This window comes from Oxyura jamaicensis, chromosome 3, assembly GCF_011077185.1.
Source record: "Oxyura jamaicensis isolate SHBP4307 breed ruddy duck chromosome 3, BPBGC_Ojam_1.0, whole genome shotgun sequence".
NCBI lineage: Eukaryota > Metazoa > Chordata > Aves > Anseriformes > Anatidae > Oxyura > Oxyura jamaicensis.
Genome location: NC_048895.1, coordinates 101,487,640 through 101,509,587, shown reverse-complemented (window position 1 = coordinate 101,509,587; position 21,948 = coordinate 101,487,640). Strand labels below are relative to the sequence as shown.

The 21,948-nt window shown below is 41.0% G+C and overlaps 2 protein-coding genes across 5 annotated transcripts in view; both read right to left on the bottom strand.

Moving 5' to 3' along the window:
* The window catches only part of RNF144A (ring finger protein 144A), a 61,630-nt gene extending 45,521 nt beyond the window's left edge, over positions 1–16,109 (bottom strand). The window contains exons 1-2 of one of the 3 annotated variants that reach the window (XM_035320681.1): positions 15,899–16,035; positions 626–715 (exon numbers count right to left, since the gene is read on the bottom strand). The gene's annotated coding sequence lies outside the window, so the exon portion shown is untranslated. Of the gene's footprint in view, positions 1–625; positions 716–15,898 lie in introns of all 3 variants that reach the window. The other 2 variants (XM_035320679.1, XM_035320678.1) reach the window with 2 other exon arrangements.
* A 1,152-nt stretch (positions 16,110–17,261) lies between these two features.
* The window catches only part of RSAD2 (radical S-adenosyl methionine domain containing 2), an 8,900-nt gene continuing 4,213 nt past the window's right edge, over positions 17,262–21,948 (bottom strand). For both annotated transcript variants that reach the window (XM_035322513.1, XM_035322512.1), the window contains 2 exons: positions 21,156–21,188; positions 17,262–20,629 (listed from right to left, as the gene is read on the bottom strand). In XM_035322513.1, the coding sequence (XP_035178404.1) occupies positions 20,465–20,629; positions 21,156–21,188 (198 nt within the window). In that variant the 3' untranslated portion in view covers positions 17,262–20,464. The remainder of the gene's footprint in view (positions 20,630–21,155; positions 21,189–21,948) is intronic.

The following is a 21,948-nucleotide window of genomic DNA, read 5'->3' as shown; positions in this document are numbered from 1 at the left end:
GTTTGCCATGATATCAGTACATATAAATTTGTAGCCATCTCTAAAAGGAAATCACTTTTTTATTACCCTGTTTCCTTATTAAGATTACTACTGCTCATTAAATTTGGAGGTGTAGTATTTTGGAACACTAAGCTAGTAAATCAATAAACACATATGAAAGCAAACAAGGCTCTGTCTGCTATAGAGCTCAATATAAAAATAAAAACCTAATGAGACTATTTAAAGTAATACAGTAAAACTATGCTTTGAAGACAAGTATAGAATTGCACCAAAAGAAGTTTCTCTCTATGCCATGCATTTCTCTAGAACATAAATAGGAATGCATCTTTTTGTTGTTTTCCTACATTTAAATTTGTAAATAAACCAGCTCATTTTATTCTAGAGCTCTGTAACTAAAAACAAACCTTGAAAAATTCCGTCCTCTGTAGCAGTTTGGGCTACATGGTTTTGAATTTTTATGGGGGAACACATCAGTAATTCCAGAGACTCCAAGAACCCCTCTCTCAGGAGCTTTTTTCCAGCTCTTGTTGGCTTAAGAGGCCTATGAAAGAGTGGCTGCATTGGAAACTGCATCTCTCTGTGCCCAGGCCAAGTGTTGTCAAGACAGTTAAATGCAAACGCCTACCACAACAAGCTCTCCTTTGTCAGTCACAGGGATCCCATGAGAAAGCACCAACCAGTCTAGGAATTTGGCTCAAGGTAGAGTTAGACAAGCCTGAAAAACAAAAATAAGGGTCAGTCTTTATTTAGATTGACTATATAAAACCGGAACTAACAGCTCTGTTCTGTCAATGAGCTTTTAAAAGCGTGCAGTGGCACAAGTGGTCGGTCTTAGAGAAGGCAGAAATTCACCTCTTAACTCTTTCTGGCTTAATAAGTATATGGGATGGGATTAGGTTCAAACTGATACGAGGGAGATGTTTAATACAATGCATCTTTAAACCTGAAGGGGAAAAATACATTTTATGACACCTCACATAGCTTAAGTCCTCATGATCAGAACTTCATGAAAACATACTCTTAAGGATCACAGACTGCATCCAGCAATAGATTCATAGGCTTAATAGCATACAAAATAAGGCATCTTTTCACACATTTAGCAAAGCACTCCAAGAAACAGTACCAGGACAGCATACACATACAAAACCACAAGCAAAGCCCATTACTTTGAGCAAAAATGGACTGTAGGCAGAGCATTTTAATAAATATGAGATGCAAGAGAAGAGGAGGAATTCAGAACACAGCAGCTGGCAAGAGTTCTAGTTCCACTTCAAGCTATTTCCCATTTTCAAATTTATCCAAATGTTATTCTATATGCTCAAAGTAAATTTTAAACATAAAAAGCATCCTTTATTTTCAATTTTTAAGATATGCAGCTTTGGGGAATTGATTTATAGCCAAAACAAGATTGTGGTCTGCCTTAATTTCAAAAATCAAAACAGTTTTAAACAATATGCTCTTTAAAAATAGCTGTAATTATGAAGGTATTGGTTAACATTCGGAACTTCTGAAAACAAACACTTCATTTCTGCAATATTCTAATTTTCCAGTTTTCCTCTTAGAGACAGATGTGATATGGAAAAACTTTCTACCATACTTGTATAAAAGAGGAATAAAGCCATCAGTAGCTAAAGGAACAGTCTGAGAGCTCAGACAACAAGATTATTTCAACAAGCTTTTATTTACATGCATGCGTGTATATATGCACTATAACATTTTAGAGCCATCCAGCATGCTGTTCAAATAGCCATTATGCCACCAAAAGGAGGTTCCCTCCTCCATTCCTGCACATTCTCCTCGCTTTTTTAACCTTCCCCTCCTACTTGCTGCTTTGCCTCAAGTTCTGCTTGAAAATTAGCAAATATGACAAAAACACATTATTGCCCTCTTCCCACATTCTCCTGACATTTTAGGGGAAAAAAAGTTTCAGACATATCTATTTTTATCGTGGTATGTCTGCTTACAAAATAGGAAAGTGGCTTCCTGGATTTGAAGGTCAGAAAGCCCATCGAACGCATTAGCTTGTTGACATGAATTTTGCAGGTCACCCATTTCCCACCTATTCCAAAAGCAAGTGAGGCAACTTGTACATGGCTAACAAATACTTCCAGGGCACATGAGCTAGGTCTGGACACTTCAAGAGACCCACTGCCTTCTCTAATGGTGAGGAGAGCAATTTACTGGTTTGGAGAGCTATAGCTTCTTTCCATTTAGAGTTACTTCAGCTTCAGTCAACAACTCTAGTTACATTTCTCTCTAAATGGGAAGAAGGGGAAAAATGAAAGAGGTAGGAGAAAAGTTAGTACAAGATAGTTTTTTAGTCAAGGCAGCACTAAGGTGCTCGGTCTCTTCTGATATTTGGGTGAGGGATGCCTCTGAGCTCCCTTCCTACAGCTCCTGCCCACATGCTTTCCAGCTCCTGTGCCAGTCCTTGTTTTTCCTTCTCACAAAACCTGTCCTAGCCAGCACTCTCAGCCATTGCATCAGCCAGCTTAGTCTGATTCAGGTGTCTCCTGACCCTCTCTCCTTTTAAAACCTTCCCCTTGCCAGCACCTTATTTACCACTTACCACTATTACCGTGAACTGCTCCACCAATATTGCCTCTCTGGGACGTCTTTCACTTCTGTCTTCCAAAGGGAGGAGCAACCCAAGGAAACAATTTCCTTTTTGTCAGTGCTCTCCTGTTTCGTACAGCCTCCTGGGTTTGTTTCTTACAGCCCCCAGAATTCAACTAGCCTCTCTACAGAGGGATCTCATGGATTTACCTCCTATTGCAGGCCTCTTTCTCTGTATCCACTGAGAAATTTCAGTCTTCCTCTCTGGCATTTTCCTGGAGATACCCAGCTACTAGGTTAATCTCTACACAGAGGAAGACAAAGCTCTTATCTCCCCTCCCACACAAGGCTTTCCCAAGAGGCTCTTCCTTGATTAGCCAGCATCCTGCCAGTCACCCAGCCTGTAGGCAGAGCATTGTATGCAATGAGATCCAGCCTCCCTAAATCGTGCAGAAAGAACGTGGACAAATATACATAAAACAGTCTTTTCTTTCTCAGTCAGACAACCAAAATACTCGGGCACTCAAAATCTTCCTCCTTTTCCTGGACTTCAACCAATGAAATAGGATTTTAAGAAGTATTTCTAAAGGATTTATCATATTCCTTGCATGCCACCTTACCCCTTTAATCCCTTTTTTCTTGTGTTTTAATTTGCTCAAAAAAAAAAAAAAAAGTCCTTTGTAATTTCAATCATCTTCTCAGCCCATTTTCTTCTGATCATTTTTCACTACTATTTGAAGAACCAGCTGCCTATTTCCGATCAGCCCTCCCCATGACATTGCTCTGTTGGTGCTGGAGGACACCCTATTGCACAGGGATGCACCTGACATAGCAACACATCTGACCTATTTTAGGCATCTGTCTTTGGATGACAAGAAGCCTGTCAAAAACTACCTGGACAAGGATCCATAAAAGACAAATGCAGGGGTAAATAAAAAAACATTAGTAATTCATCCTTTCCCCATTAAATCATGACCAGGAGTTGTTTCAGCACTAATAATCTTTGTGGCTCTTTTTCTATACCTCCGAGTTTTAAAAAGACCTTTTAAAGATAAGAATACTAGGACCAGATGCAGAATTTGTGTATTACTGTCATTAATGCTGTGCAGAGAGAAAAATATTTGTTTTACAAATCCCAGCCCAGAATAATTTAATCCCTGGCCCTCTCTGCACTCCTTCTAACAATGGTACCTTAAATGAAGTTCTATATCCAGTACGTTCCCTTGAATCTTTGAAGAGCTCCTGACTTCCAAGCTTCTGTCTACTGAGCTATGGATGTCCAGAAAACTTTTCGCTACGAAATTTGACTGTGTTCAGCAACATCCTGCGTACCTACATTTGGTTTCACTCATTAAAAATAAATCTGTTTCTGTGGCTGCTTAGTTATCTTTGAAATCTGGGAACGACAGACTGGTAATCAGCATAATTGGATTCTTCTTAAAAAAAAAAAAAAAATGTGAAATGCTGTCTGGTCTAGGCCCAGTCCTTCTGGAGCATCTTCATTCCCAGTTTATTTCCCCCAGACATCTACTTGTTAATATTTCCCAGTCAGCTGCTGCTCCATTCACCCAGTGTGTTTTTGCTGACATGCTGTAATGCCTCTCTTAACAAGAAAGCTCCATTGTACAAAGCCACAAGCTGACAGGCAGAATTAGAAAACCTGTGTCAGGCTCAGCACAGGACCAGTGACAGATGCGGTAAGAAAGGCTGTGGGATCTGCTCTATATTTGTGTGACAGCCCGTGGTTCATCTGTTTTTTGTGTCAGCCAAGAGTAGCCAGGAGGCATGAACGGCCGTGAAACTCATCTCCCTCCACTCCACTCTGTCAGAGCTGATGATACAGCTCATGGCCCGGTAGCCACAGGGTCCAAGGACAAAAGCTTAGGGACACATGGGAAAGAGTATGAAATGTGACAATTTATATGCACAATTTCAGCTTTGGATTCTTTTACTTATGGTGGGGATAATGTGTGATTATGCAAAACATAATAACCTCACTGGCTTCCTTAATGTTGTCAGGAGGCTGCATTTGTGCAGCCACATACTGTCAGTAAGGTAAGAATTGCAGGGTGAAGATGAGATCCCCTTGGAAACAATCACCCCCTGAGGCAGTGGAGGAGCTGGGGCACAATGCATTGGTCACAGAGTGTGACCACTGCTGTGCACAATGCCACAACCAAACCCAAGTCCTGTGATCCCTGTGCTAGAGGATTTACATCTTGAAATACGTAAACAGGATGCAACCGTACTATATAATAAACAGAAAAATTCATGAGTTTTCAGTGTCAGTGCGTCCTTCAAGTCGAGAAGTGAAATTCCCATGGCTTCCCAGGAGCAAAGTCTGAAGCCACCCACCTGCTACAATCCTCCCTTTCTTCCCTTCTGTTTTTACCCCATACATATTCCACATCATTCTCTCTTAGCAAATATTACTCAGGCTACCACAGCTGAGCAGTTATTCATCTAGTTGATTCATGACAATAAGATGCTTTCTTATCAGAACACACGTGGGAAGCTTTTAGGAAGCTTCTTCCAGAAAGCAGCTATGTAATTTCACAAAGATAGAAGTGCTCAAAGTAGTGAGAGAAGCTGTTTTAATAGATCTATTCACACCAATACATGAGATATTGTGTGCTGAAAACAGGGAAGAGTAATAAACTTCCAACATGATAGACCAGAAGATTTAATTACCAGGTCTGCTTTGAATGTGACAGCTATTAGTACTCAGCTAACTCCTGGATGCACTTACAAAAGAAGCCCTGTCATTTTAGATTCATAAGAAGAGGTGGTCTTGACTTGTATTTAACTACCAGGTTTATCATATGTGCAATAGGAAAGCACACACAATTGTCTTAATGAGAAGACAACTCCCCCTGCACACCTGCTCATTAAAAAGTTGGAACGGAAGATGTCTTCCCTATATTTATTTTTCCCTTCAGTGAAGAACAAACATTCAAAAGCTACCGTTAACATAATGAAATCAGCATTGCATATTTATTGTACTGTGAAGGTTTTGTAGTCCCTCCAAATGCTCTTTAAATCTAGTTAAGTTGAAGAGATATTGTATAGATTCCTATAAAAAGGAAGATGCAGGCATGTCACGACTCTAAACATTTGGAATACAACGGGGGGAAATTTGCTTTTCCCATATGGCTTGGTAGTCTAGCTTTTTAAGGAGAAATACTAAAATAATTTGACTATGATTTGGATGGAAGTGCCAAGTGGTATAAAGTAAAAAAAAAAAAAAAAAAAAAGGCTGAACTTTGGAAAAATTCTAGTCATCCTTCAGACACGTATGAGAATATAAAGCATTTTTTTTCTTCCTCCATTTACAAATACTCCTTAAAGTTATTATTCACTTAAAGCATTATACAGAAATTAAGCTACTGTTTAAGGGCAGCTTCAAGCTGACCTAAAATTCTGTACAGATTTAACCTAACCTCATTTCAAAAACCAGTCACAGAGGGACTGCTGCTCATCTCAGACACTTTGCAATACATTAAGTATCCTACTGAAGAACAGTAGTATTTTGTTATGAAGGAAATCTTTAAATACCATAGGTTCATATTTCTGCAGTCCTAGAGCACTTACATTCTGTCTTGAAACTGGAGCGCACAAGACTCACTAGTTGAACAGAAATATATGGAGTAATTTATTTTGGACGTCAAACTGTTCAGGTACTATGGGATTTTAACAGGAGTATAACTGCATTTAACATGGCTATATGGACAGAATTGGACTGGCAGCGAGGCTGCACATCCAAAACAAAGGAGGCAATGAGAAGTTGGTGGAACAGTGTTATCCCAAAATGCACACCCTCTACAGCAGTGGTATTTTGTTGGCATACTCTCCCCACACCTGTAGGATGAAAACTGTACAGTGACGGTCATTGCTCTTCCCACGTCTGTATTGTACCAGTACACTTACCAGAGGCACTATATCAGTTGAGAGAACAATGGTCCTTTGACGGTAAAGGGAGTTAGATACGGAATTTATCTTCTAATTTTTCTGCCTCAAATTTACTATTTAGCTTCAAAAACAAGCAAACAAAAAACAAAACAAATCCCCTACACAAAGACTCAAGAGAACACAGGGAAAGGGAGAGAGTGTAAAAGAAGATGGCAATGATCTGAACAAGAACCATTGGTAAGGAAAATACAGCTCTGTGTACAGAGTACACAACCCCTTCTCTGTGTACGCTGTTACTCATTTAGAGCATGGCATGCAATGCTGTAATTCATAACGCCATGGCAATAAAGGCCCTCATTCAGGCTGACTGCCTCCACTGCTAACACCAGACAATCCTCCAAGAAGGCTCTGAACTCCAGTCTTGCCTGCCGTACAGCACTGCTCACTCATTTACATATACTCAAGTCTTTACATCTTCAAGTATATGAACTTTTAATGTGTATCACCAGATGCCCAACACTCATTTGTTTTGAGACAGGCTGCCCTGAAGCCACTTTGTGTTTATGTGCTTTGCATATGTGGTACATACATACCCAGAATAGATTACACCTGCCTAAGCATATTGCATTCAGAGGAGAACCACTTTGTTTAACTGTATTTGCATTCTTCTTTTCTGAGCAGCTCACCTCTTGTTTTCTTTGTCAGCTCCATTAAGTTAGTTAACTGTTAACATCCATAGGAAATAGCAACATTAAAAACCAGCAAGTATTTCTTTTAGGAAATAATTCATGCGAACCATCCTTATTTAAAATATATCCTCTTTTTATTTGTTTCAATGTACCAAATGAGTGCTGAGTAGAAAAAGAAACTGAAGTTTATTTTTAATAATAGTAATAATAATAATAAAAAAAACTTATAGAATGTTTTAGAGAAAAATGACTTATATTTAGAAAAAAAACTCAGGCAAATCACAAAACATTTTCTGATCCCCGATGAGTTCTGAACACCGCAGGTCTATATTAATTATAAATGGCATAAGCCACCTAAATTAAAGAAAAAGTCAATTTGACACACTTAGAATCCCTGAGCATATCATGATGCACCACAGAAGACAGAGCTATTGAAGCCCTCTGAAGCATTTTTACATGCATTAAAATATGATGTGCCTATATCTCATGTCTGCATTTAAGATAGCATAGGCAGGAATGTGCATCGTTCTTCTAAGCCTACTTCCCCTAAGTTACCTTCGCCGCAAAGAATTTGAGAGAGAACAAGGATTTCCTCTTCACATCGAGCTCTGGATATTCCAAATTCCTCAAAACCATCAAACATTAGTATTGGACAATTCCCATGTCACACACGTTAAAGAAGTCACATATGAAAGCTTCCTACATATTTAGGAGACAAGTGGATTTTCTTGTTAATTAAGGTGACTTTGATAGTACATACAGATGTGAACATCCACATAGTGGTTCACTCTGGCCCTCTCCAAGTTATAGTTTTAGTTAACACTATCTAGGGCAGCACAAAAGCTGTTACTCAAAAAGAAGAGAGAAGAGCACCATCTTTGTCCTTCTTTCTCACTTGAAGATTAGAATTCGATGGTATCACAGTGAAAAACACCCAGTCATTTCAATGAAAAGAGCATGTCAGCCTCAAGGGGTGAGAACTGAAGCTGTATGAGAAAAGGTGAGAGGAAAAAGCAGGAATCCCAAGTGCCCCTGCTGCCTTCCAGCAATCCCTCCTGAAGCTGCAGGTTTTCCTGCCAGAAAAAGTATAATGCTTTTATTGGCACGATGAGGGGACGTGATGGCTCAACCCTCCCTCAGCCTCAGCTCTCCCACTCTGCGCTGCTGCAGCCTCACCTCGAGCACTGCGTGCAGTTTTGGGCACCACAGTATCAGAGGGACATAAAGCTATTAGAGAGGGTCCAAAGAAAGGCTGTGAGATGGTGAAGGGTCTGGAGGACAAGATGTATGAGGAGCGGCTAGGGTCCCTTGTTTGTTCAGCCCAGAAGCAAGCAGGCTGAGGGAGGCCTCATGGCGGCCTGCAGCTCCCTCACAAGGGGAGTGGAGGGGCAGGCACTGAGCTCTGCTCTCTGGGGACAGTGACAGGACCTGAGGGAACGGCATGGAGCTGGGACAGGGGAGGGTCAGGCTGGATGTTAGGGAGAGGTTCTTCACTGAGAGGCACCCAAGTGCACTGGCCACAGCCCTGAGCCTGACAGAGTTCAAGGAGCATTTGGACAACGCTATCAGACACGTGGTTTGATTTTGGGTGGTCCTCAGCAGACCTGGAAGTTGGACTCAATGATCCTTAGGGTCTTTTTCAACTCAGGATATTCCACAATTCTTTGATATTTACGGCTACATCAACCCACCCCATTCAAATGGGACAACTTCCATCAATGAAAGATAACAAACAGGCCAGTATTGGTCTGGAGACCAGTATAGTAGAATCATGGAGAGGGATGAGGGAAAGAGCAAGCCACACAGATCTTTCAGACAACAGAAAGCAAACACATGATCAACTCTTTGAAAGCACACCTACCTCTAACTACAGTAAAGCTTCAAAGCGGTAGTCTAAATTGAAAGGCAGGGAACACAGCCATAAACATTATATTCGATTCAAATCTGTGAACCTCAGCTGTTTAAGGAGCTAATGGAAATGTGAAATGACTGGTGAAAATATTTAGCGCTAACTGACAGTTTGCTAAAAAGACTATCACACTTTTTGGATTTATGAGTCGTCTAAGGATTTGTCATAACCTGATTTTAAACTAAATATCCAACGTGAACTGAAGCTAGAACTAGATGGCTGCTCCCTCTCAAGTTAGATTTTTCAAACAATGTCAACCTGAAACAAAAGATGAAAGAAAAGGGGGTTATCTTCCTACTAATGTGCCTCTGCACAGATGCAGAGGGCACAGGAACACAAGCAAGAACTACATACTTCACCCTAAATAACAGCCATTGAAGTACTTGGGAATGGATTTTCAGACACAAATCTGTACAAAGTCTATGTCTGAGGCTGCTGTTCCAGAAGGATATCACATCATGGAAGAACGGAGGTAAGTGTGGGGCACTACATACTCAGAATACCACCGAGTCTGATGCTCAATAAGTGCAGCCATTTAATGCCAGCCAAGTCCTGGTGGCTTTTGCTCAGGCAAGAAGCAGAGATGGGAAACTGCAGCAGAGAGAAGGATGAAGTCACATGGTGGAGATGGGCTCCCTCACAGTCATACAGCTCCAAAGTACAGGGCAGGACCAAACAAACGTACTGGAGCCAACAACAGCATGGACAGTTGCCAGGCTCCGCAGCACTGCTTAGTGCAAGACACACAGCACAAACACACCCAGCATAACATTCCCCAAGGCCACCGATTGTCATGTCACTTAGAAGATAAACAAGCTAGCTTGAAGCCCTGAGATAAAATTACACCCTACAGGTGAACATGAGTGGATGAAGAGCATGAACTTCTAGGCTTGTAACTGTTTACAAGCTGAGCTGCAGATAACGCATGCCGCACCCTTAGGAAGTGGTTGGTGTCAGTACGCAGTAACTACAAAGGTCACCATCATACTGTGCTTAATGGCTTTCAGAGGTTTTACCTCCCAGCAGTCAGCAAGAAGAGTTGCAAGCTCTATTCCACCTGCAGCCTACCCGTGGCACAAAGGCTCTGACCCCAGCAATGGCTTCAGGAGCAAGCTGGAGCCCAGCAGGCTCCTGACCCGCTTACCCCACGTTCACGTGGCTAAGCTGCTTGGTGTCAGTCACCCTGATCCATCAGAAGCCCTCCCATACCTTTCTGGGCAGCCCTGCAAGCATGCCTGCCTGCACAGATGGTGAGTCTGGTCCTGAGGATCAGCAGAGGCCAGGCCTTGGGATGCTGTGAGCACAAACACCTCTTCTGAGCTGGCACAAGCATCCTGCAGCAGTGACCGTGGCTGTCCCACCACTCCCAGCTTTCCAGCTGCAGCGAGTAAAACCTGGTGGATGTTCCCACTACATCTTTGCTAAAAAGCTATACACACAAATACAAAACAATTGCTGACACAAATGTGACCTACTAATTTACAGTAGTGAGAAATGTCATCTGCAAACTTCAAGATCTAAGACGTCAAACAGCAGAAATACAAAGAGCATAAGGAATAAAAAAAAATGAAGCTTTAATAAAAGGGGATTATAATTCTTGTTCGAATGCATGTTTTTCTCCTCTCCAAAAACTGAATATGGATTATTGCCTCTTCACAAATCATACACATCTTAAACATACCCTGAACACATACTTTTGGTCAGCACTTTTCCCCTACAAAATTAAGAAAGGACAGCACACAAAAGGTAAAAGTAATGCATTATTAATCTGAAAAAAGTGGGTGTAGATGTCTTCTCCTCTAGGTTCCAAACACATGACAACAAATACATTGTATGTGAAGGTAGATATTGACATAGCATTAATCAAACTACTATGACGAAAGAAACAAAAGACAAGAAAATGTATTTAATAGGTACCAGTGAGCAAAAGAGATGAGCATAAACAGACTGTATTTACACAAAACAAATACAAATGAGAAATAAGGAAATAAAACTAAACTGTATTAGTTTGTGTCCTGTCACATGACATGCTCCATTCAGGGAACAGTCGTTATACAAGACAGCTACAAAAATCCTTGAAGCTTCTGGGTCAGAAAAAAAAAAAAAACAGCAAAAGGAGGAAGCAAGTTAAAATAGCTATTTTAACAAAAAGGAATTAACATTATGAGAAGCACAATATCTTAAGTGCATTGTAACAATTAAGAAAAAGGTAGTCCCATCCCCTCCATCATGCACTTTCTACAGTATTATAAAGTAACCTGGGGCTAAACACTAGAATTAAATACCTGCTCTTCCTCCATATTTAAAATATCCAAAGAGGAAGTAATAGTTTGACTTGAGATAAGGTAAAAAAAAAAAAAAAAAAAAAAGCAGCATAAGTTAAGTTATTTTCTAAGGAACTGAGCCAACAAAATCCAGTTTCCTAGACATGTGTGTCAAGGTGGTAGAAAGAGTTCAGGCTGCAGCCCCTCCTTCTGCAGGGATCTCTCCATCTGCCCAGGCTGCCTACTGTCAGACAACTGGTAGCTTCACTGGAGATAAGCTTCTACCCATCTTGCAAATGTAACTGGAATTAGTCAAAAGGTTTAAAAGTTATTAAGAGATACAGTGAAAGACAGACATTCACAGAGGGAGTTGTACATAATCTGTTTTCTTAGAAAGCCAGGCTAATACATATGCACTGACTGCAAATAGCTTGGTCTTGAATTTTCATTGCTGTTACTGAAGATGTAAGCCTAGCCACCCAAATCACAGGGCATTGCTCTGATTCTGTCTGGATGCATGAGTTCCTCAACATCAGTTTAGAGAAATTAAGAGAAAACTCCTTTAAGCAGCAATAGAAGAAAAACATTTAAATAACATTTATTTTCCTCCCAAGAGGATGTAAACATTGCCTAAGACATCAGGCCCATATTTCTTAAGGCAATTGTGATGTGAACACCTTCATAGCAGTGTAACCAAGTTCACAGAGTACTGTATTGCATTTGTTTCATCAGTTCCTAGAAACTATATACAAACAAGCTCAAAGGTGTGCTGGCTCAGGTAGAGTTCAGTTTCTTGCTCTGGCAGATAAATTGGGGTAGCTATGAAGGAGACTATGACATCTCCACTCACCACTCTGCCAAGGTAGACACTCTCCTCACGACCCTGTCTGTCACCCCAGCGAGGAAGCATTTGGGCAGGGAAAGGTGCTGTGCTGACCTCGCCACGTCTGCCACCCCGCAAGGACCAGGAGGTGGTCACGGTTTGCACGTACCAACAGCAGCCATGGAAAGAGGCTGCTCCCAGCCTGCACTGGTCAGCAAAACTAAAGCTTTGTGATCAGCATATCCAAATCTGGAGGGGATGTACCTCAAGGGCAAAGTGCTGCAAAAGAGAAAGGCACCAGAGAACAAGATAAGTAGTGCTTTGGGAAAGCTAGTGGGGGTGGGACAGTATTCAGTAGCCCTTGACAGCTCTGCCAGATCAGCCCCCTTCCAGACGCTATTTAGAGAAATTCAAGGGGAAGTTTATATATATACACACATATTCGCACACATACACACACTCTAGAAACTGGATTATCAGCAGAATTTCCCAAGTGAAATTCAAAAGCAAATGCAAAGATGCCAAACCCAGGTGCTCACCAGTAAAGCTGTGATCAGTGCAAACAAAACTGAACGCTTGTGTACAGCAATAAAGAACTCATGCCTGAGCATACAAAATCAGCATCTTATTGTCCAGACAACCTGCAAGACCCATCTTCATCCCCAAGTATTTTGGATGATCCTTTGGATATTATGTGGTGGGAAGAGGCAGTATGAGGTAAGAGTCTATTTCTTCCACCTTAAATTGTTTTCATTCAATATGAACGGGACATAGCTTCATTAAACCCACATAGAGGTACCTGGAAGATAACATAGCCAAGTCTTGCAATTTAACAAGCTACTGCCCACTTGCTGTTCTTTGAAACACCAGAAGTGATCCTACAAAAAGAAATACCATTGTCTTGTCAAGACAAGAACCATCTGATTAAGTCTTTCTCACAGTAAATAGGAAGTACCAGACATTGTTTCACTTTCTCTGTACCTTATTTTCTTCAGTTTTTTGAGGAAGTCCACTTACAGCATCACCATCAGCACACAATCAAGCTATGTCAAAACCAACTTTTAAAAAGTCAGCTCCAGTATCCAGTGATTGCACATGCATAAGAACTGAAAGCATTTCTGATGTGATGTGAAGCATGTAGATCATAAAATAGAAAATCATTCCCATTATTTTGCAGCCAGAAAAGCAACAGTATTTCCAACAGCTCTGCACAGACATCAGAACTAAGAAAAAATACATATCTTCTTGTCTCATCTCCTTCAAAAGGAAAATGAAATATGAACGCTATGAGCTCCTTTCTGCAGGGGCAAATAGGAAGAGATCATGTCTTATAAAAAGGAGAGCTGACCACAGCTTAAGCTGTGCATAGCAGAATTACCAAACCAAACTGAGTGGTGAGTTGCTTTGTAACAGTTTTGCATTTCCTTTTTGTAACTCAAGATATAAGAAAAGACATGCAGTTAAAAGCAAGTCTCGTAATCAAACCACAGACTACTTACAGCTGCCTATCGATACAACTCCACAGGAAACATGACAAGAAACTAATACATTCTGACTCTCCTGCTACACCAGCTCTCTGGTGCAGAAAGGGTCTACACATGCAGACCAAGCTACAGGATGACTGGAGTTATTTTACCCTGAATCAGCACAGGAAGGGCAAACAACGGTTTTCTGCCAGCCTATGAGAGCATTCTTGTAAATACAGCAGATACACTGAAGCCATTCATAGCCTCAGTATGGCACTGAAGCCAAAACACATGGTTAAGTCAGCAGTCTGGTCTTTTGGCTTAACTGAAAGTTGTCAGAAGTTATTTGAAAAATAAAATAATAAAAAAAATACACACAAAATGTGACGAAGACTTAGAATGTATTTCTTGAAAAAAGTGTTAAAAACAAAAACAGTTAAACAAAGACACCTCTTCCTCTCCCCTTGCCACCTCAATTATCACTTTAAAATGCCAAAATATGTGAAATCCAGACTGTAATGAAGATAACTCAAAACTAGACTATGCTTCAAGGGCAAAAGTCTACAATAGCTTGTACACAATAAACACATGATTTGGTCTAGCAACTCCTAGAATAGGAATCATGGTGATTCAGAAAGGACAAGAATCAACTCTATTTTACCTAAAGGATGTCTCAGTCAGAAGAGTTAAATCTGATTGAAACATTGTACTCTTATTTCAAGCACAGATGGCTTCTCCCCATCATGACCAATATTCCAACTACACAAGAGGATGAGACATGATGGCCAGGGAAAGGAGGAGTAAAGGAACAGAACTTCATCCCAAGGGGAAAAAAAAAAAAAAAAAAAAAAAAAAAAAGTCTTATTCAAGTAGCTCCTAAGCAAAAGGATTTTTTTTCCTCTCCCTACTCTTTTCATTTAATCTTGCTTCTGTTCTGTATGTAACAAACTTCAGGTCAAGCCAGTTTGACTGACTGCCTAACATTATCACAAGATAGTCATCCAAATTCTCCTATGTTGTAAAGATCCTCCGAAGTAGGAACAAAGCACTTTCTTTAAAGGCACAAGTCTGCCCTGAGCATCCCCACACCCCCTCCTTCTCCCCACCCCACCCTTCACTAGATCTCAGGTCCACAAAGAAAACACGCACTGGCAAAGAAACGAGCAGCAACCACAAGTTCTATCACCAGACAACTGGAACTGATGTAATTTCCAGTAGCACTCTGCCCAAGAACATTGCAACTTCAGCTGCAGCCACTTCTGGGTCAGCACTGATAAACTAATGTGCAATGAAGCAATCCCATTTCACAACATAAACAGTTGTTTGGCTACACCACGAACAATACAAACAAACGGATCTATTTATAAATCACCCTTATTGTCGAACACAGAATAATTTGTTCTAGGGGAGGAACGAGAGCATTTCCAAGAACACGGGGGAAACGCAAACAGCTTGCATCTTCTCCCACCAGCCTGCCCCCCGACACTCCCTGTTCCACTTCTTTAGAAGATATAAAAAGAAAGCGATGCAGGGCCCGTTATTTCATGAAGATAATCTTGGTTTCAAGGGACACTGGGGGACTGGCTGAAGGGACAGCACCCTTCTCATCCATATTGTTTCTTCTGACACCTCAAAAATATGTATTTATATCAATGGCAGCATCTCTTAATTATAGTGAACGAAGGAAAATTTACAACGCAGAGAAGACATCTCCAACTCCTACTTCTTCACCCCTAAGACCCAAACAACACAATTTCCCCCCAAACGGCACACTTTGCCTCCTGAGAACGTAGGATGTGGATGTCAATCCACGTGCCGCTTTGTTTGGGTGGTTTTGGGGTGGTTTTTTAAAAATCCTCTCCCAGAGCAGCTGTCGCGTCCCAAGGGCACCGGGCTGCCCCTCGGAGGTTTAGCTCATTTCTGTAAATCGCAGAACAGAAAATCGGCAAGTGCAAGGAACTGCTTTCTTTACCTGCAAGCCGCACCGCTGCCGGCAGCCCTCGCTCTGTCGCAGCCCGCGATTTATCGCGACTAGCCGGCGAGCTGCCGCCGCCTCCGGATCGGAGCGCTCGTCCCGCAGCCAGCCCCCGGCCACACCGGGGCACCCGGGCAGGGCCGCGACGCCGCGTCCCCATCGCCCCCTCGGAGGAGGCCGCGGAGGAGGATCGAGCAGATCCCTTTATATAAAGGGATCTGGGGGACGTGGGGAGAGCGCGGACCCCACACGCGGACCCCACACACCCACACAGGGCACCCCGCAGCACCCCCAGCCTCGCCCTTACCGCGCCGCTCCAGCCTCGGCCGGGAAGGCGAGGTGCGCGGCGCTATCCCGTGGAGCCGCGGCCGGGCACCGCCACCAGAGCCGCCACCACCTCCTCCACCGCTGCCACTCCAGGCATGGTCTCCCCCTCGGTGCGTGAGGCGAGCGCCGCTCGCGGGCTTTTCTCTGGCGCGAGGTGGAGCGGGGTGGGGCGGGGGCGGGCGCCATTTGCTGCCGCCCGCCCGCTTTGAAGCGGCCGCCCCGCTGCGGCGACCCCTGGCGGCCCCGGGAGGCGCCTCCCGGCCCGGAGGCCGCGGGGATACCGGGGGTTTCCCCGCTTGGCAGCCGGGAGAGCGTTCCCGGCGGTGTTCGGAGCCGGGCCGGGCCGCGCCAAGCCGCTGTCCTTCCTTCATGCCCTCTTTGGTCGCGGCTCAGGTTGTCCCAGCTCGTGTCAAGGAGAGGTGTACAAACCTTTGTGGGGTTTACAAAGGAAGGGTTTCAGCCTTGCTTGCGAGGTAAAGGAAGGAAACCACGATGGTCACGGACGGTTGGCAAGCTGCTGTTTTGCAAGCATTATTTACCAAAATAAATAAATAAAATAAGCAAGCAGCTGCTTTCCTGTTGTTGGTTTATGCACTTAGCATGGCTTTCTTCCGTAACGCAGGGAGGCACAAAGGAAAAGCACTGAGCTGAAGAGATGGTCTCCAGGTGTCTGGCTGATTTAATGCCACGCAGCCTTTGCCCCCCTCTGAGCGAAGGGTGAGGGCAGCACAGCACCCCTGGGGCCGGGGATTGGGGTGGAGAACAGAATCTGGCTGTGGCTCTGCGCCCAGACACCTGCCCGACACTAGAATGTGGAGAAAAAAAGGCCAAACTGTGAGGGAAAAAATGCTAAGCTTCCCCCCACACACACACAAACACAACAATTTACTGCTGAAAGTGCCTTTTTTGGGTTGCCTGGTACAAGAGTTCATAGCACAGCCTGATGACAAGGAGATGAGACTGAGAAGCCTCTTGTCTTTACTCCTCCAACCTGACTAGGTTTTCTCACTTATTTACCATGAGAGAAGACAATCTGTTTTTCCCAGGATATTTATGGACAGTTGTGGCTTTTGTAATGGAACAGCACAATGTATTTTAATTTTCTTCCCCCAACACGGCACAGTCCACTCAGGCATATAACGAATGCTTTTCATCACAAAGAGAATCACCACCATTGTTCTCCTCTATGGCCTAGATGCTGCCATTGGCGCCGCGCAAGCAGACCCCAGTGCTAAATACAGGCTTCATCCTGAATTACAGCTCTCTTGTGAATGCAGTCATACATTCAGCTATTGTGGCTCTGGGTTGTATTTTTTTTAAACAAAAAGAAGTTACAGGCAGACTTAAGAAAACAGAGACATTTATTGCAATGTGCAACATATTCATATAAAATACTTAACACAATTTATGTGGCAGTATCATTCAAAAATTCATATCAGCATTCAAATACATTAAGCTTCATTCACATTGAAAAGGTGGGCATTGTAAAATGCATCTTAAATGACAGTTTAATTCATTACTCAAGATATATTAATGCATACGTTCACTTCCTTACTGAATCAATTCATTCTCCCAAACTTTCATCTCTACAAATTTTAAAAATATGAACAGCTCCATAATGCTAGTAAACGGCAATGTAAGTTACTGCCTGATCCAGCATTTTTAGCAAATGCTCAGCTGCAGTACTACGGGATTACACACGAAAATACAATCAAGCATATCTGTATTCACAGGACTTAAATTTAAATCCTGACTCTTCAGGGTCACAATGCGCATGTAATCTTTCAGTCTGGGAGTAGCCCTATTGAATTCACTATTATTCTTCTAGTCCCATGCTGAAAGTTAGGTCCAAGTACAGAATAAAAGCCTCAAATCCATTTTTTAGTCCAACATGAACTATGTTTACAGATTAATATATATATGCATGTTAATCAAGATGCAGCCAACTTTTTTATTATTATTTTCAAACAAAACCAAATTTTGCATATTAAAATACCAATAGATATTTATTAACTTCAATGTGTTGTCAAATTGTTTTAGTCAAATTCTTAATTTGCAATGTACACAGCTGGCATTTTCTTTGGAAAAGAGTATCATACAGAGCAGAAACAGTTCTTTAATTACGTATGGTAGCAAGAGGCAATGTAAAATCCTTAAAACTTTAAGAAATAAGAAATGGGAGCCTTATGATAAAAGCCATCTTCAGTGTCTTAACATTAAAACTATTTACTGCATTTTCACATTTTCAGCTCCCTTCTGTTTATCTTGCAGCTTCCTCCTCAGGCACAGAGGATCTCTTGCAACACAACAATAGCCTTTTACAGAGAAAAATGCACGGGGAAGAATGGCAGGATTTCTGGCTCTGAATGGGAGTTTGTGCGCCTCGCATCTGTGTGCTGCGATACAGCTGGCATTTTCTGCAGAAGCAGCAAGCTGGTAGATTTAGTGCTACATTGATGCACTAAATCTTTCCTCAGGCTGGGACTGAGCCAGCAGCAAAGGAAAATACTTCTTTTCTATCATGTAGCGTAAGTGCTGAGGAAGATGCTAGACTTAACATTTGAGCAATGGGAACACAGAGGAAGTCAACCACCACAGTTACACAAATTTGCGCTGCCTGTAGTTGCTATTCAGGCAAAACTCCAACTGAGGTCAGCAAAACAGCTGCCAAAAGACTGTGGGGTTAATGTGTGTGGGCCACATTTAAAATGTCACTTAGTATTAATACAAGAAAAAAATACTGAAACTTATTGGAAGTGTTGTGATTATTTTATGAAATCCCCCCCCCAAAAAAAAAAAAAAAAAAAAGACAAAAGAGCACCATTGAGACAGTATATTTACAGTCAGGCCAGTAAAAATTGAAACTGAAGGAATTATAAACTGAAACATTTTCACTGTGTTTTCAGAGATTGCATCGTTTTCTACTCAGAAGTAGTAGCTCCTATTTTAAGTGTTTTCCCTTTCAACTCTGAAGATGTGTTAGGTGAATGCAAAACATTTCTCTTGAAAAACCCTTTAAAAATACCAACACAATCAGGAAAAGGAAAGAAGGTGTAATTTTCTCTACACTGTACATTAAATGCGTGCTGTACAGCAAATATTTAAACACATGAGTCTAGGTATCAAGTTCAGCAGACAGTAAGAATGAGTAGTGCCAGCTCACTTCTCTTGTGCAATGTTCATCCCTGTGCCCTTCATACAGAGCTCTAGAGGGGTGGGACAAGTTACATTTGAAAAACTGTAATTATAAAGCTATGAAATTGTCAGAAGACCAAGAAATCAGGCAGCATATTTAATTATTGCCTGTGTAGGTTTTTAAAACTATTTTCTATTTCATGTTGGTGCTGCCATCTCTTCAAATCACAGACAGCTATCACAAAGCCCAATTAGGTTCGCTTAATATCTGTACTGGTAATCAAGCCAAAAGAGAAAAGCAAGTAATCTTTGAAAGAAAGGTACATGATATATGTTGTTTGCAACACCACGTCTTAGCAAAATAAAAACCGTGAGAGTAACAGCGCCAGTATTCAGGAGAAGATACATCTGAAGTATGTTACTTATTATTCATTCATTTCAGAGGAGGTTTTCAACAGAACTGTATGTATTAGGCTGATAAAGAATAATAAATCAATATTTGCAGATAAAAGGAAAATGGAGGAAGTTATGAATAAAATGCAAACATTCTTTCCCCTGTAAATATTTGTTAGAAGTAAGGTCATTGCCAATGTGAAATAAAAAGTTGCTCATTATTGAGTAAAATTTACTTTCAAGTTTTAGGAAAAAATGTAATAATCTCTTGTGACTAAAAAAAAAAAAATCAGAGAAAATTACATCTCCCAACATTTTTGCAAAAAACATATGTGTATATGGAGGAGAGGGAGAAAAACAACAGATGCTTTTATAGTTCAGTCTTTAAGCATGAAAAATGTCATTTTTTAAATCTTGGTTTCCCTTTAAATGTATTGTTTATTATAGAAAATTATAACTAGATTCTGACCTTCTATTACTTCTGAAAAAGGGCTGTTTCCAAAGGCCTGCCAGTTGGCCCTCTTGTGAGCTAGTGAGGAACTGCAACAACCTATCCATAACGACTTACACAGAAAACATTTCCAGATAGGGGTTTCCACTTGCTAGTCATTACAGCTGTTTATAATGAATTGCAGATTTTTGTTTTTTTATGTTTTAATTTTGGTTTGTTTTCCTGCAAGCACACCTTATCTATTATCTTAACACTGTTTCCTGTGTGTCAGTATCTTAACAGTTTGCCCTTAAGTCCTTCATACAACGGAACAGTAAGTAGATTTCAGAGATCTATTTATATGAAAACACTGTAGGTAGTTGATAATGTTCAACCCAACAACAGATAAGAACATAATCTATATCTTAAAAACATTTAACACTTTCAAATATAGAATTGCACTGAACATCAGTATGTATAGTATACCATATTGTACTTAATAATATTATATATATATACATATAAACATATACACATGTACACACACATTTTCATTACAGAATGCACCTGTCACAACTCAGTATAGAGTTACCAGTCCAATTTCATGTCTGCTTTACTCCACACATACTTTCCTCCTCGTTTTAGGAACATCTTTTCATCAAATCCACTGAATTTTATAGCTGCTTCTACACCAACATCCAGGATAGAGTTGGAAGGCTCTTTCCGTCCATTTCTACAGTTTAGAAAACGCATCTGGAAGATCAACAGGTAAGACGTTAGAAAGTTAATTTGTATGAGTTTAATTTTTCTACAGAATTAAACAACTTGCACTGCAATCCCTTAAAAGCCAATGTGAATGTATTAACAGTCCTTAGACAGCTCAGAGGCTCATGGCTAGACACACTGAAACACCTTAGCAAAAGCCATACCAAAAACCCTGAAGATTAAATGCTTGTTCTTCAGTTACGTGTAAAATAAGTAGGCTCTTTGAAACTTAACTTTCAGGACAAGTTCTATATTTTTAAATTACAGAAAAGCAGCAATGACACATCTATACTTTAAGATTCACAAGATTATGCATGCAACCTGATGGCAACTCCTCCTTAGGTCTGACTTATATTCAATTCTCAATATGTTTGTGGGAAGAAATGACATGTATTCCTTGTACTACATGGTAAACATTATGTTATGGAATGCAGAGAAAATTAAATTGGTTATAACTTCAGTACACATGGGCATGTATTAGCATGCAAATACCAAGTATCAAACAAAGACTTACGTATTCATCCAAAATGAGGTATGAATCCCTCATCTGTAATAGATCAAAATAAGAACAAATTAATATACAAATGAAAACTCTGTTCTTGAGAAAGTCAAGGACAAGACAAACAATTATTCTTTCAAAGCCTGATCCGAATATTTGAACCAGGTAGTATCTTCCTACTTATTTCAGTGAGCCTGGATCAAATTTATAAGAATAAGTAAAAGGATTACTATCATGTCTCAACAGAGGAACAAAACAGCAATTGTTTGAATATGACGTCTTAAACATCAAATTTAAATGTGGGTGCCCAACTAGATAAATCTGTTCTAAATAATATTCAAATTTGCTATTAACTTCAACGTCAGCAATAATTACATTATTTTGCATACTGGAATGGTTAAGTTATTTGCCAAACAAATGACATGACTATTTTAGCCAGGGTGTTTATTTATCAACCCAGCAGACAAAGGTGTATTAGTGGTAATCTCCCAGATCAAAAAGCTCTCCGGTTTGCACCAGGAAATAGACCAAGAGCAGAAATAAGACATATTTGCTCAGCTAACTGGGCATCTCCTACTTGCTCCCCCTACCTCCCTTAGAAAAAATATTCTCTGAGTTAGTGGAGTTTGCTGCTGTGCAAGGCAAGAAATCTGTTTGATCAATTTGGTGTCCATCTTCTACACAGGATTGATGGAAATGAGAAGCACAGAATCTTCTACTACGTGAAAGGAGAGCCAAACCTATTGAAGGATGTCTACTTTTTCTTTGTAGGACTTCTTAAATGAAAAAAAAAAAAAAAAAAAAAAAA